At 46.1% G+C, this 16,886-nt stretch overlaps 1 protein-coding gene across 1 annotated transcript; it reads left to right on the top strand.

Annotated features, from left to right (window-relative positions):
• Window positions 1–9,728: 9,728 nt before the first annotated feature.
• LOC138373523 (serine/arginine repetitive matrix protein 1-like) lies at window positions 9,729–16,805 on the top strand. Its single transcript, XM_069339737.1, has 3 exons — window positions 9,729–11,567; window positions 14,298–14,482; window positions 16,715–16,805. The coding sequence occupies exons 1-3, from the start codon at window positions 9,729–9,731 to the stop codon at window positions 16,803–16,805; spliced, it is 2,115 nt and encodes a 704-aa protein (XP_069195838.1).
• Window positions 16,806–16,886: the final 81 nt, after the last annotated feature.

The following is a 16,886-nucleotide window of genomic DNA, read 5'->3' as shown; positions in this document are numbered from 1 at the left end:
ACATTAGAGAAGTTGGTACCTCTCGAATTAGCAGAACGAGAGTGTTTATCAGAACCAGCTTCACCAACAGTTTCCGAGAACAACAATTCTGATCCACCGAACACCCGCCCCACTAGAGCAGCTGCTCAACAATGCAAACAGAAACTACAAGCCTATTATAGCTCTGACTAAGAGCAAATAATTTCCCATCCAATTTCAGTAATCATGATGATGCTGTGTTGTGATGTCAAGTAACAAATCAGTTACCAGTCACAATGACCCAAGACATTCACCTCACAGTGGATTCTCAGTTACTTTAAATTGTATGATTTAATTCTTAATTTGTTTGTGTATGCTATCAACTATAACATTATTTCATTGAGAGCATCTATGAGTTTGCAAAACTTTAAGACTTAGTAACATAACCGTCACATGTCATCGCGACACTAGTCACAGAGTACATTGTAGGCTTTAGTAGTCATTAACTTTAGATGATTCACAATTCCATGTTTTCATTTAACATGAGTTCCTTTACAAGACTTAAATTCTTGTATGTCCTTGACAATTACGGGACATCCGTTATGTGTGTACTAACGTACTAACATACTAACACAAATACTAACTTCGGGATAGGTACGTCAGTACTCAACATTGCATTGCGACTGGAGTTTTCTCCCCCCGGAGTTATGTTGGAAATTTCCAACACTAATAAACTACTATTGTATTATAATAAATCATCATCATTATATACTAACTACAGTAGTTATTAATTTCACTAATGGTAGTGTAAACATAAATTAAACCATTTCATCTGCATATTAGTGCTAGAATTCTCATGAAATCAAGTAGCAACATTGCATCAGATAATGTCTAGTTAGACACATTTATTACCAATGTGTTAGAGAATTGAATGTGGTTCTCTAAAATTATCAGTATTCCGTGTAATAATTACCTATGGATAATATGACTCCTGATAATCTAAAACTGAGAGTTATTAACTGAAATTGTTATCAAGTAGCAGTTTCATCTGTTACGTGCAAATGCTATGGATAATAAAAATCATCTCCATTTCTCGTTTAAGACCATTAAACGAGAATATGACAATATTTAAGTCCCTATAATTGCAACCCAGTTCTCATTAACGTATTACAGCCATAATTGGGCGGAAAAGAATTATTCGTGATTAATAATTTCTGTGGTGAATGCGAGAGACGGGTTGAGGGAAGGCGGAGACGCCATTGGACAAGAGGGAGCCCTGGCATGGTGAGTGGCGAGACACGTGGTAGCGCCTGAGAGTTTTTATCGACAAGAATTACGTTGATACCCGGTTAACAGTTAACTATTACTTATTCATGTGTTCTATAGTGCCCGGCCAGTTAATAACGCGTCAATAATTGAAGTCACGACCCGTAATTACACGTACACAGCAGTGGACGCCTGGGACTGGCTGACGCGGTTTTGGCAGATATCAGTATTTGATACGCTCATGTTAAGTATACCATTCTCGTTTGATGCATCATCCTAGATTGTATATTTGGGAGTAGTCTGTCGTTATACAGCAAGGATACCTAATACACAACGTTAGTTTAATTTCAACAATTTCTCCGTTTTCATGAATATTTGAAATAAATCATAACCTAATCAATTGCTACTTAAATTTCTCTGATTTCAGCGTGTATACGAGGAGTCGACAAATTGTTTCTCATCATTCGTGATATTTACCTCGGGTTCTTTCTTTATTGGGATCCTGTGACCACGAGGACGAATGACGAAAGGGCGTTATAGAAATCGTCTTACAGCTAAGACTATTTCGTACAAATGTATCTAATATTATTACTTATTTCTATATAATTCATACAGGATCTTTACATTGAATAAATTATTGCCAGAAATGATGATTTGGTAATTAAGGTGTTTGCTCTGTTGCTCAGTAATTCATAATCTTTAATATTCATAATTTGAGTTATCATATCTTTGAATCTATTGTAGTTTAGATTTGCTATGTTACTAACTCAACAATGAACAAGTGACGAACCACACTGGTTCCTAGATATATTTGAACTCCTAGAAATACCCCCCCCCCCAATGTTGATATTTAAGGCTTTGACTTTAATTAATAATACAGTCTATTCATTATTTTCAAGTGATTCTTCTTTTAATTATTATCCATAGACACTGGTTCTCTTGTGTCATTCTAATGATCACTTTTATTCATTTTCCCTCTTTTCTCAAAAGTGGGTGGTCCTTCGATTTATTAAATACAATAAGCAAATAATTGAATATATGAGTCAAGCCCCAGAAATCCAACAATGAGGGTGTTAAATTGTGTAAACGTACTTGTTATGGGGGGTCTTCATGCAAATAACCGGCGACCTATCTACATTAAAAGATGCATCTATTTAAAATAGAATACTAGCAGTCGGATACTTAATTGCTCCAGTTGAGTGGTAGAGGAGTTGCTGGTAGTTTCTTGGGGACAGAGTAGGTCTATCGTGTGAAACTAATATCACAATTCTCTCAGGAGCAAACGTTCTGTGTTGTTATTGTTCAGAGAGTAAGTGACGCTCTCCCGGCGACCGACGCCCCTGTTTTGTTGCTTCCACTTCTTAATTTAATTTTACAGTAACAAGGGAGTCAAGCTATATTTTGGTGTTAGTAATTATATTCAGTCTTATTGAACACTCTTTTATTAAATTGAAACACTAGACTGTTGTATAAACAGAATTAGGATAATGTAAATATGTGGCGTCGATGACGTCACGGAATCACCCATTCTCGATTCTTTAAGGGGATACTTTAAGGAGGTACTATGTTATTATGCGTGTCGGATTTCCGACAACACTCATAGTGAGGTAAAACCTCCCAGGGAGACTACAACCAAGCGTGAGTGGGGCACCTCTCACCCCTTGAGACTATGACCAGGTGGCGCACCCGGTCGTAGTCATAATTTACACTACTATTGTGGTGGTGGTGCTAGTGCTGCTGCTGCTGCTGGTGGTGGTGATGGTGGTTGTTGTGCTGGTGGTGGTGGTGGTGGTGGTGATGCTGGTGGTGGTGGGGCATGCTGCGAGGTGTGGCGGTGGTGCTATTGGTGCTGGTGGTGGTGCTGCTGCTGCTGGTGGTAGTGGTGGTGCTGATAGTGGTGGTGGTGCTATTGGTGCTGGTGTTACTGGTAGTGCTGGTGATGGTGATGGTGTGGCGGTGCTGGTGGTGGTGGTGGTGGTGCTATTGGTGCTGGTAGTGCAGGTGATGGTGGTGCTATTGGTGCTGGTAGTGCTGGTGGTGGTGATGGTGGTGGTGGTGCTGATAGTGGTGGTGCTGCCCGTGGTGGTTCATGCAGCGAGGTGTGGTGGTGGAGAGCGCGTGTCAAACACCCATCTTCTCATTAGGCTAAAAACTGTTATTATCCGTGCAGAACCTCGGTGTCTGTGGCGTATGGCCCAGGACGTCCTGCCAGTGTGACCCGGGACGTCCTGCCAGTGTGACCCGGGACGTCCTGCCAGTGTGACCCGGGACGTCCTGCCAGTGTGACCCGGGGCGACCTGTCAGTGTGGCCCAGGACGTCCTGCCAGTGTGGCCCGGGACGACCTGCCAGTGTGACCCGGGACGACCTGTCAGTGTGACCCGGGACGACCTGCCAGTGTGGCCCGGGACGTCCTGTCAGTGTGACCCGGGACGACCTGCCAGTGTGGCCCAGGACGTCCTGTCAGTGTGACCCAGGACGTCCTGTCAGTGTGGCCCAGGACGACCTGTCAGTGTGACCCGGGACGACCTGCCAGTGTGGCCCGGGACGTCCTGTCAGTGTGACCCGGGACGACCTGCCAGTGTGGCCCAGGACGTCCTGTCAGTGTGGCTCGGGATGACCTGCCAGTGTGGCCCGGGACGACCTGCCAGTGTGGCCCGGGACGACCTGCCAGTGTGGCCCGGGACGACCTGCCAGTGTGGCCCAGGACGTCCTGCCAGTGTGGCCCGGGACGACCTGCCAGTGTGGCCCGGGACGACCTACCAGTGTGGCCCGGGACGACCTGCCAGTGTGGCCCGGGACGTCCTGCCAGTGTGGCCCGGAACGTCCTGCCAGTGTGGCCCAGGACGTTCTGTCAGTGTAGCCCGGGACACCCTGCCAGTGTGGCCTGGGACGTCCTGCCAGTGTGGCCCGGGACACCCTGCCAGTGTGACCCGGGACGTCCTGCCAGTGTGGCCCGGGACGTCCTGCCAGTGTGGCCCGGGACGTCCTGCCAGTGTGGCCCGGGACACCCTGCCAGTGTGGCCCGGGACACCCTGCCAGTGTGGCCCGGGACGTCCTGCCAGTGTGGCCCGGGACGTCCTGCCAGTGTGGCCCGGGACACCCTGCCAGTGTGGCCCGGGACACCCTGCCAGTGTGGCCCGGGACACCCTGCCAGTGTGGCCCCGGACGACCTGCCAGTGTGGCCCCGGACGACCTGCCAGTGTGGCCCGGGACACCCTGCCAGTGTAGCCCGGGACGACCTGCCAGTGTGGCCTGGGACGTCCTGCCAGTGTGGCCCGGGACGCCCTGCCAGTGTGGCCTGGGACGTCCTGCCAGTGTGGCCCGGGACGTCCTGCCAGTGTGGCCCGGGACGACCTGTCAGTGTGGCCCGGGACACCCTGCCAGTGTGGCCCGGGACGACCTGCCAGTGTGGCCCGGGACGACCTGCCAGTGTGGCCCGGGACGACCTGCCAGTGTGGCCCGGGACGACCTGCCAGTGTGGCCCGGGACGACCTGCCAGTGTGGCCCGGGACACCTTGCTTGCATGCAGGGAAAACCGCTATTCCAAGAAGTATCAACATTCCCTAGTGCTGTTGCAATGATTTTGCAACTCATCCCCAGGTAACTGGTATATACCAGACAGTTTACTCAGGTTACTGCGCTCTACAGTACGTCCCTTTTACCTGTACGCCTCTACCTTTCTGTCGCTACATTTGCATCTCTACCTGTGCGTCGCTAACTATTTTTATCTATCATATCTACTACATGTATTTCTCCCGGGCACACAAAGTCTTCTATGAAGTGTGCGTTTAACAAAGTTTCAGAGAGGGTCGGAGAAATGGCTATTGGTGTTCAACACGAGCTAAGTGTAAAGTTATGGAAATGAGACCAGCTGACACGAGACCAAATGGTCAGTACACAATGAAGGGGAAACTACCTTAAGAAAACCTGTTATTCCCATACGTTTGAGGGTTGTACGCAATAGTTGTCCGCAATAGTGACACATGAACTTCATTTGAAAAAAAACACAGGCTTGGTGGTATAATGTCTTCTTCTGTCCAATGTGTACACATATCTGATCAGGACCAATACATGTTACGGTAAACCAATAGCTAAATTGTCATCAATATCGGTGAACTCATTCCTGGTTGATACCTGGTTGATGGGGTTCTGGGAGTTCTTCTACTCCCCAAGCCCGGCCCGAGGCCAGGCTTGACTTGTGAGAGTTTGGTCCACCAGGCTGTTGCTTGGAGCGGCCCGCAGGCCCACATACCCACCACAGCCCGGTTGGTCCGGCACTCCTTGGAGGAATAAATCTAGTTTCCTCATGAAAATGTCCACGGTTGTTCCGGCAATATTTCTTATGCTTGCTGGGAGGACGTTGAACAACCGCGGACCTCTGATGTTTATACAGTGTTCTCTGATTGTGCCTATGGCACCTCTGCTCTTCACTGGTTCTATTCTACATTTTCTTCCATATCGTTTACTCCAGTACGTTGTTATTTTACTGTGTAGATTTGGTACTTGGCCCTCCAGTATCTTCCAGGTGTATATTATTTGATATCTCTCTCGTCTTCTTTCTAGTGAGTACATTTGGAGGGCTTTGAGACGATCCCAATAATTTAGGTGCTTTATTGCATCTATGCGTGCCGTATATGTTCTCTGTATTCCCTCTATTTCAGCAATCTCTCCTGCTCTGAATGGGGAAGTGAGTACTGAACAGTACTATGGGTACATTTGATTGTGTTTTGTACTCTGTATTATGTTTAAGGTCCTCATTTTTACCGTACCTGAGTACCTGGAATTTATCACTGTTAAACATCATGTTTAACCTCGGGTAGTAGTAGTTAAAGTAGCAGACATAGCCCCTCTACACAAGGGAGGGAGCAAAGCATTGGCAAAAAATTATAGACCAGTTGCACTAACATCGCACATCATAAAAGTATTTGAGAGAGTGATTAGGAGTCAGGTCACCAATTTCATGGAGACCAATGACCTTCACAACCCAGGCCAACATGGATTTCGAGAGGGAAGATCGTGCCTCTCACAGCTACTTGAGCACTACGACAAAGTCACTGAAGCATTAGAAGAGAAACAGATTTCACTAATATTTTCACTAATAATAATTTTAGGATTTCACTAATTTCTTTGACATCCTCCGTGTATGAACCTTCACTTGTACGAATAGGTCCAATACTGGCAGTGGTTTTTGCTTTTGATTTCGCATATGAGAAGAAATATTTTATATTTTTCTTTATTTCCTGAATGGCTTTCTGTTCTAACTGCCTTTCTTCAGTTTCATACGAGTGTTTCAATTTCCGCTCGATTTCTTCAATCTCCCTATTTAAATTATTCCTTCTTTGACGGGAAATTCGTGTCTGCATAAGCAGTTCCGTTATTTTTTTCCTGCGTTTATAGTGTCGTCTGCGTTCTCTTTCTACGTTAGATCTCTTTCTGGCTTTCCTCAAAGGAACATGTTTCAGACAAACTTGATACGCTTCTGAAGTCAGTTTTTCTATTCCTTCTGTAGGACTTGTATTACTTAGAACAGTTCCCCATGGAATGTTTGTAAGTTCCCTGTTTATTATCTCCCAGTCTATCCTTTTATTATTAAAATTGAATTTACTGAATAGCCCCTCTCGCTTTATCAAAGTTTTAGGTCTATTCTGAGTATTGATGGTCGTTTGCACTTCAATGAGCTTGTGATCTGAATATGTGGTATCTGATATCGTAATGTCTCTGATAATGTCTTCATTGTTCGTAAAGACCAGATCTAGAATATTTTCATTTCTCGTTGGCTCCGATATCTGCTGATTGAGTGAAAATTTGTCACAGAATCTAAGTAGTTCTCTAATCTGTGGTTGGTTTGGTCCTGATAGATTTCCTGGTATAATATTATTGTTTGCTATTTTCCACCTGAGACTAGGCAAGTTGAAGTCACCTAGGAAGATAATATCAGGTATCGGGTTCTCCAAATTATCAAGGCTATTCTCTATTTTGCTTATCTGTTCTGTGAATTCCTCAGCCGTTGCATCTGGCGGTTTGTATATTAGTATAATCACTAAATTTATTTTCTCTATTTTTAATCCCAGTACCTCTACCACCTCATTTGTAACGTTTAGGAGCTCCGAGCATACAAGGTCTTCCCTAATATACAGACCCACTCCTCCATGTGACCTAATTTTCCTATCACACCTGTATAGGTTATATCCTGGAATCCAGATCTCACTGTCCAACAATTCCCCTGCATGGGTTTCTGTGAAAGCTCCAAATACTGCATTTGACTCCGTGAGGAGGCCATTTATGAACTGTACTTTGTTGTTTGTTCTTGTTTTCAGTCCTTGTATGTTGGCAAAGATGAATGAGGTTACTCTATTAGTGATAGTTTGAATGGGAGACTTTTTCGGCAAGTCCATTATTCGTGGACATAATGAGTTTGTTCTGACCAGTACTGATTGTTGTAGGGCAGTTTTCTGTCGCAGTTGTAGTTCCCTTTCGGTGGGTAATTGTATCTGTAATTCTGGAATGCAAGTGGATCTGGCATCCAGTTCCATACACTCTCCATGCTGCTCCTTTTGAATTTTCTGCCGGTCTGGTATAAAAAATTTATAGAGTTTCCTCCAAATTCATTATCCTGCTTGCCACTCTTTATGTAGCGTTCCGTGCCTTTCACGTGAAAGTGTGGGCAGCTGAGGTCATAGCCTTTTCTGTCCTCCAGTGAGGTTTGGCACATGTCAGGATGGAAAAACCTACATATTGATCCAAATCGACACTCACCTTTCCTAAGCATATTTAAACATTTTTTGGGATGTTGGTAACCGCATTCTAATCCTTTCTTATTACCAGCATATCTATGTCTGCATATGCACTTTGCATAAAATTTGCATAAGTCTGTCCTTCTGTTCTGAATTGCTCTATTGGGAACCGTCGTAGTGTCTGTACCTATCGAGCTGTCAGTGCTGTCTGTTACACTTTCTAGTTTACTGTCATCTACATCCTGGCCTACTGAGTCAGAGTTTACAACTTCCTGAGTTTCAGCCTCAGTTTCATCCCTGACTATATCCTCCGCCCCTTGTATATTAATTTTGTTGTTCCTTTCCCACTCCTTCTGGATGGCTGGTAGGCTTCCAATGAATGATGTTTTCCGATCATGCGTCATGTTATCTAGAAGGTTTTTTAGGATATTCCAAGCTGGCAGGTCATTTTTACACACCCAGAGCAAGTGGCCATCTCTCAGTGCCGTAGTGTTACTCACTCCTGTACAAGCCGAATGGAATCTAGTCTTACAGATATAACATTCAATTCCCGTTACCTTCGTCTTTAAGAAGTTGTTACAGTGGCCACAAATTTGTTTATTTACTCCCATATTGCCTCGTTTTGTTGTATATATCTATATATTTATAATATTATATGTATATTATATATTTGTAACAATATATATGCATATATATTTATATGTTTAATATTTATAATATTATATGTATACCGTATATTTGTAATATTATGTATGTTCTTTTGTTCAAACTTTATGGCAGATACTTAGCGTAGGTAGCGAGGCTGGTCCCCCGGTCAGTACAGGTGACCTCTTGTGGCCCAGGTTGATGTCACCAGTTTCCAGTTACCCGATTTATAACCACTGATGCCGCCTCTTGCCACTATTCTATATTTCTAGTATTCTATATTTATACTATTCACTTCCAACTTATATGTTGTTTTGATACCCGTTCCACATCACTGTTCCACGAATCACCGTTCACTATTTTTTTGTTTTTTTTTTCCTAGTACACGCATGTACCCAAAGCGTCGTTCACTGGCTCACACGCGGTCTCCCGTTTATTCTCTATTTAACACAAAGTTCTATTGTTAATGACTATTTTCAATTTTCCAGCGGGTCACTATGCACTTTGTTATGTCTGTAATCAGTAATCCACGGCAGTAGTCATAGGAATCCCTGTTAATGTCACGATTTTAACGGAGCGCGCACGGTACGTCTACCCGTGCGTCTATTCGTTCAGGCTTTAGGGCTATAACTGCCCCACAGACTGGCTCCCAAACACACACACAAAACTCACTCACAAACATATCAATAGATTCAGAAATTACAGCCACAGAGACTGACACCCATAGACAATCAGAATCCAGACTGACAATCAGTGACACTCAGATATACGGATATAGACACATAGGTCTCCCTACAGTCCTTCTCTCAGATAGATGTATCACTGCGAGCGAGCTCCGCACCGTAATCTGGGTAGAAATGAACTTTTTTTCGAATAAAACATTTCATGTTTTATTCTTCATAAATATTTCCTTTCAGAAACTGACGTTGAAAGATATTAAACAATTACCACTAACACATAAAACACATATCTGGCAACTCTCCACCCGGACCTACAGAAGAGCTGTATAACCCGTGGCCCCACACACGACGACTCCGACTCCATCCACACCAGAAAAATGACAAACAGAAGCCAAGCCATCAGGATTATGGCCAGGAGGGAAAATGGACATCTACACTAACACCATGACAGCTACAACCAACAACATGACAGGTGGTGAGAACCTTCTTTTTCTCTGTTTAGGGGGATGTGCACATAGTTTGGCTCTATGTGTAAATTTCTTCTGGGACCAAAAGTCCGTCATCGAGAAGGAAGAAGACTCCAGCACCACCGACGAAACAAGACTCCAGCACCACCGACGAAAGAAGACTCCAGCACCACCGACGAAAGAAGACTCCAGCACCACCGACGAAAGAAGACTCCAGCACCACCGACGAAAGAAGACTCCAGCACCACCGACGAAAGAAGACTCCAGCACCACCGACGAAAGAAGACTCCAGCACCACCGACGAAAGAAGACTCCAGCACCACCGACGAAAGAAGACTCCAGCACCACCGACGAAAGAAGACTCCAGCACCACCGACGAAAGAAGACTCCAGCACCACCGACGAAAGAAGACTCCAGCACCACCGACGAAAGAAGACTCCAGCACCACCGACGAAAGAAGACTCCAGCACCACCGACGAAAGAAGACTCCAGCACCACCGACGAAAGAAGACTCCAGCACCACCGACGAAAGAAGACTCCAGCACCACCGACGAAAGAAGACTCCAGCACCACCGACGAAAGAAGACTCCAGCACCACCGACGAAAGAAGACTCCAGCACCACCGACGAAAGAAGACTCCAGCACCACCGACGAAAGAAGACTCCAGCACCACCGACGAAAGAAGACTCCAGCACCACCGACGAAAGAAGACTCCAGCACCACCGACGAAAGAAGACTCCAGCACCACCGACGAAAGAAGACTCCAGCACCACCGACGAAAGAAGACTCCAGCACCACCGACGAAAGAAGACTCCAGCACCACCGACGAAAGAAGACTCCAGCACCACCGACGAAAGAAGACTCCAGCACCACCGACGAAAGAAGACTCCAGCACCACCGACGAAAGAAGACTCCAGCACCACCGACGAAAGAAGACTCCAGCACCACCGACGAAAGAAGACTCCAGCACCACCGACGAAAGAAGACTCCAGCACCACCGACGAAAGAAGACTCCAGCACCACCGACGAAAGAAGACTCCAGCACCACCGACGAAAGAAGACTCCAGCACCACCGACGAAAGAAGACTCCAGCACCACCGACGAAAGAAGACTCCAGCACCACCGACGAAAGAAGACTCCAGCACCACCGACGAAAGAAGACTCCAGCACCACCGACGAAAGAAGACTCCAGCACCACCGACGAAAGAAGACTCCAGCACCACCGACGAAAGAAGACTCCAGCACCTCCGACGAAAGAAGACTCCAGCACCTCCGACGAAAGAAGACTCCAGCACCTCCGACGAAAGAAGACTCCAGCACCTCCGACGAAAGAAGACTCCAGCACCTCCGACGAAAGAAGACTCCAGCACCTCCGACGAAAGAAGACTCCAGCACCTCCGACGAAAGAAGAGTCCAGCACCTCCGACGAAAGAAGACTCCAGCACCTCCGACGAAAGAAGACTCCAGCACCTCCGACGAAAGAAGACTCCAGCACCTCCGACGAAAGAAGACTCCAGCACCTCCGACGAAAGAAGACTCCAGCACCTCCGACGAAAGAAGACTCCAGCACCTCCGACGAAAGAAGACTCCAGCACCTCCGACGAAAGAAGACTCCAGCACCTCCGACGAAAGAAGACTCCAGCACCACCGACGAAAGAAGACTCCAGCACCACCGACGAAAGAAGACTCCAGCACCACCGACGAAAGAAGACTACAGCAACACCGACGAAAGAAGACTCCAGCAACACCGACGAAAGAAGACTCCAGCAACACCGAAGAAAGAAGACTCCAGCAACACCGAAGAAAGAAGACTCCAGCAACACCGAAGAAAGAAGACTCCAGCAACACCGAAGAAAGAAGACTCCAGCAACACCGAAGAAAGAAGACTCCAGCAACACCGAAGAAAGAAGACTCCAGCAACACCGAAGAAAGAAGACTCCAGCAACACCGAAGAAAGAAGACTCCAGCAACACCGAAGAAAGAAGACTCCAGCAACACCGAAGAAAGAAGACTCCAGCAACACTGAAGAAAGAAGACTCCAGCAACACTGAAGAAAGAAGACTCCAGCAACACTGAAGAAAGAAGACTCCAGCAACACCGAAGAAAGAAGACTCCAGCAACACTGAAGAAAGAAGACTCCAGCAACACTGAAGAAAGAAGACTCCAGCAACACTGAAGAAAGAAGACTCCAGCAACACTGAAGAAAGAAGACTCCAGCAACACTGAAGAAAGAAGACTCCAGCAACACTGAAGAAAGAAGACTTCACCACAAGAGGACAGTAGTCCCCACTACAGCGCCCCACAACGAGACCTCGCCTCCTCGCCTAGGTGTTGATGGCGACAGTTAACATCGTGCAGCTGGGTCAAGCCCTGGCATTATCTCTACGACGTCAACGTTTCCTCTCACCGGCTATTCTTAATCTGTAACCACTTACCTGCTTACCCCATGGGTATCTTGTCATATATATGAGATATATATATATATATATTATATATACGGTACAGGCCAAATGGGGGGGATGGGTAAGGTCGCGGAACAGGAGAGTCTTGTTTATGAATGAAAAACGGTTTGCACGAATCAGCTGATGACGTTCGAACGTTTCTCTAACAGTGCTTCGCTGACGACCTCTGTTCGAACCCCAGCCCGTCCTCGAAACAAAGACCCAAAAGTGATTCCATGCACCCGCCAAACCCCATGTTTATGAATGAAAAACGGTTTACACACGACTCGACTGATTTCGTTGGAACACTTCCGGAACAAGTGCTTCACTGACGAATTTTGTTCCACCCACAATGCTGTAAATGCAACACCCACGTTCTACAAATACAAATAATCGCCAATAGAACCTAATCTATGCCTATATATATTCACAATATGCTAATATTTAACAATATTAATTTATATTTGAGGAAATAACTATTATGAATGAAAAGCATGTTAAAATTGATGAATGTGTCTTACTGAGGACGGGTTGTCGAACCACAAAGCTCTAAATGCGTCACCCAATTGCTTCAAATACAAATAATCGCCTAAAGAACCTAAATACCTAACCGAAGCCTTGTACTTTACATGAAAATTTATTATGTGATAATATTAACTTATTAGAACAATCCAAGTTTTAATTCACAGTACGTTAAAACTGACGAATGCGTCTTAGGGGGGGGGAGGGTAGGGGGATAGGGTGACGACCGCTGTTCTAACGAGCCTGTACTTAGGACTTGTTGAGCGATCGGCCCCAAAATCGCAGTCATCTTGTTTAACATCTTGCTCATTCAAAACCGTAATTATATATTCCCAACAGGTTATTAATTTTTTTCCCTTGTGTTGGTATTAAATCACAGGAAGAACAAGACCATACATGCAAGGGGGCAACCATGGGGAGCATACAGAAATACAACAATCTTATTAATTCAGCAGATATGCAGAGACAGGTCACATAAGCAATGAACACCCGACCCCAAACAGAGCTGCCCGTTCTCCCGAGCGTTTCCAGCCTCATTAATCTGTTTCACTAAATTGCCCGAACCTAACCAACCTAAGGACCTACGAACAGAAAACGGGACATCGTCAATTTCCCGAGCCGCTCTCAGTTTAAGTGCATCTATTTTGGCCTTAGGGAAATTATGCGTCAAAATGGCGAATAATTATTCAGGAGAATGGGTTGAACAGAGAACATTGACCAGAAGGACACACCAAAAACAGTCATACATTATGAAGCCTCAAGGCCTATATCAAACCATTTACTTCTATTAATAAAAATTTACAATAATACAAACAGGCAAATGAAACATTAACCAACAGCAAAATACACAAAAAGGCAAAGCACAAACAAAATAAGCATACAGAAAATACACAAACCACACATGTGTACCCACCAATTCCACCAAAAGACAAGTAACGCAGCCAACTGAAACAAAACGAAGCATTATTCACACACACATGAAAGAGATACTCACCTGAGCGAGCCGCTCCTGGGTAACGGTCAACACCACACTCGCCCCTCCTGCAGCGTGCTGTATGGTCAGTCGTTGCAGCACCCGCTACCCGACTGTTCGGTCTCCACAATCATCCACCACAAAGACTGACGGAGTACCAGACCAAACCCCACACTATAACACCACGACGTCACCCTCACACACCACCCTGCGAGCAGGAAGCAGGAGGAATACCATCACTCGTCAACTACCAGCTGGACAGTAACCTCACTGTCCCGACAACCACCAACTGCAACACCCAAGGTCGACTGCTGGCAGCCGTGGAGTGAGGACGTTTACCGACCCTCCGTGGCTGTTGGGGTCGTTTGCCATTTTGGTCGCCAGGTGGTGTGGGCGTCTCTGCCCTGCCAGTTTTGTTGCCTGCCTGGCTGCGTGCTGACGTGGCAGTTCTGACATGGGGGGCCATTTTCCTCCTGTCGTCCGTGTAAATTCCGTGGGGTTGGAGTTCACGTGTAGGGCTGGATATCCAACCATTAAGTTGGTGATGTGTGATATGCTTCGTATCTTGGTGGAGGCTATTTACGGTATTGACCTTGTTACTGCCCACCAGGTGGTTGTCAAGTTCGTGAGGGAGGAGTACCGAGACTTCCTCCATCGGTACGAGGGGCGTACGTTGCCGTTGCCAGATGCTGCCGGCTCTGTGGTGATCTCGGACCGCAGTGGTGCCCTGACTTATGTCAGTGTCCACGGTGCGCCCCTGGAGTTCCCTAAAGACCTCCTGCACTACTTCGGGAGGTATGGTGCAGTTGTCGGTGTGCGAGTGAATACGCTTTCCTCGGGGAGATATGCTGGGCGGCGGACGAACATCCGTACCTTAGGCAGGCGATGGTATCACAATAACGTAGCTAAAGTATGATGACCAGACCATACACTAGAATGTGAAGGTACGACGACGTTTTGGTCCGTCCTGGACCATTCTCAAGTCGATTGTGATGAGGAAGTAGAGACAGGCAATAAATAGGCACGAGTGATGAGGAGCAAAGTAAGGTGTAGTAGAGGGGCTAGTAGTAGGAACTGCAGAGGGCCTATTGGCCCATTCGAGGCTGTTCCTATTATAACCACCGAAAGAGAAGGAGAAAATAATGAGAAGAGGAAAACGAGGGAACGTAGGAGAAGACAATGAACAGAAAAAAGAGAGAAAAGAGAAAGAAAGGTAAATGGAAAAGGTAAGCTTATGTAAGGTCACGTTTGTTAGAAAGATTAGAGCATTTGAGTATATACTGTGAAAGGGAAGAGTCCAAAGCAACAAAGCGAGGACTCAAATTCATGTTGGGTACATTGTGTATTAGAGCCGATTTAACAAGACGGCGTCTGTGTAGAGGCAGGAAAGATTATTTTGGAGGAAGACCAATCAATGGGATGATTAGAATCCCTCACATGGCAGAAGAGAGCATTGTTAGTGTCTGCAGACTTAACACTTCTCTTGTGTTCTTTAAGTCTGTCATTCAGTGTACAGCCAGTTTCGCCAAAGTATTCTCAAGCTAAACGAAATTTCTTTCATCCTAAACCCTCTTCTAACACAAGTAGCACTGTACTATGCCTTCCCTTCATATCTGAACTCAAACCGTTTACAAATACCTTTCGTCCTCTTGACATTAAGCTCGCCTTTCATCAAACTAACAATTCGTAGCAATCTAGTTCACACTGCTCCTCCTGCTTCTAATGCTGCTGGTGTCTACTCTATTTCCTGTTCGTCGTATCCTCTCCAATACTTTGGCGAAACTGGCCGTACACTGAATGACAGACTTAAAGAACACAAGAGAAGTGTTAAGTCTTGCCGCCTCTTCCGTCTCCAGCCGTCTCTTCCATGTCTCCAGCGGTCTCAGTGGAGGAGCTACCGTCTCGTCGACCGTCCTCTGCTCCTGTGCGTACGACGGCCAGGCAGTCTCAGCGACCCTCGTCCGCTTCTTCGGCGTAGTCTGCTTCCTCGCAGGGCGTGGTTGGCGCTCCCCGGCCTCGTTATGCAACTTGTGTCAGTGACCTTAAGCGTTGTTGGCGATCTGATCGGGTGGCTGTTGCCACCTGATCTGGATGTTCCAGAGTTTATGATACCTCCTCGGCAGCGGGGCATTCATAACCCTTCCGACCTTGAGGATTTGATTTGGGAGGCTTATAAGAAGTATCCATACGATCTTTTCCCTGAAAAGCACACTTTTGCCTCTTGAGGACTGTGTTCCTCGCATATGATTTCTTTATATTTTGTGTATCCTTTTGTGTGCATGGCTGTGAGGTGCGGGTGGGGCGTGTGGGTGGGGTAGGTTATGCTTCCCGGTTCCTGCGTGCTCCGGTTTATGTTGTGGGTTTTTCTTGTATGGCTTGTGTGTGGGTGTGCGGTTCCTGTGCGTTGGTGTGTCCGGTTGTGGATGTCGTGTGCGCTTGTTTATGTCTTATTGTGTGCCCTTCAGGCTGTCGGCGTGTTCCGGCCACGGTTTATGCTCTTTGTTATGTTTTGCCATTATGTTTCGCCTCCAGTTTGTTATGGGAGGTCTGTTTCCTTTATTGGTATTATCTTTCTTATTGTATGTTATCGTTTTGTGATGATGCCTCTCCGTCTGTGTTTGAGGTGTGGGTAGGCTTGTTATGTGTACGTTATGTTCTGGTGTTTCCCCTGTGCTTATATTCCGCTGTGTTTATCTTTTTGTTGTGTTTTATGTATGCGCTTCTGTGTGTTTTGTGGTCAGCCCTTCCGGCTGGTCTTCTCTTGATTTATTCCTTTGTCCGTGTACATATGTGTGCTTTGTACTTTGTGCTTATGTTCTTTGTTCTATTTGTTTATGCTTTTATTGTAACTTCTACGCATGCTTGCATGTAAAAATAAATAAAAAAAACTGCAACACCCAAGAACCACCACCATACCTCACCTGATCCTAGGTCGGACACAACGACCACCACTTGTAAAATCCCCGAAAGTCCTCCTCTTTCACTGGACTTCAAACAATGGTAGACCCGCTTCGTGGTAACCCACAGCAGTAGAGAAATAGTTGCCGGACCTGGCATCACCGCCCCTGACCCTACCATGGGTAACCAGCCACAAACCCACCCGCTAACTGCCGAATAAGGCAGAGGCTCCCGTTCATGACAGGGATTACGTATTAGTGTATATTTATTGCGTACTAGTGTATATTTAGAGGTTGCGTTA

Source organism: Procambarus clarkii, chromosome 42 (assembly GCF_040958095.1).
Source record: "Procambarus clarkii isolate CNS0578487 chromosome 42, FALCON_Pclarkii_2.0, whole genome shotgun sequence".
Lineage (NCBI taxonomy): Eukaryota > Metazoa > Arthropoda > Malacostraca > Decapoda > Cambaridae > Procambarus > Procambarus clarkii.
This window is presented reverse-complemented; position numbering and strand designations above follow the sequence as displayed.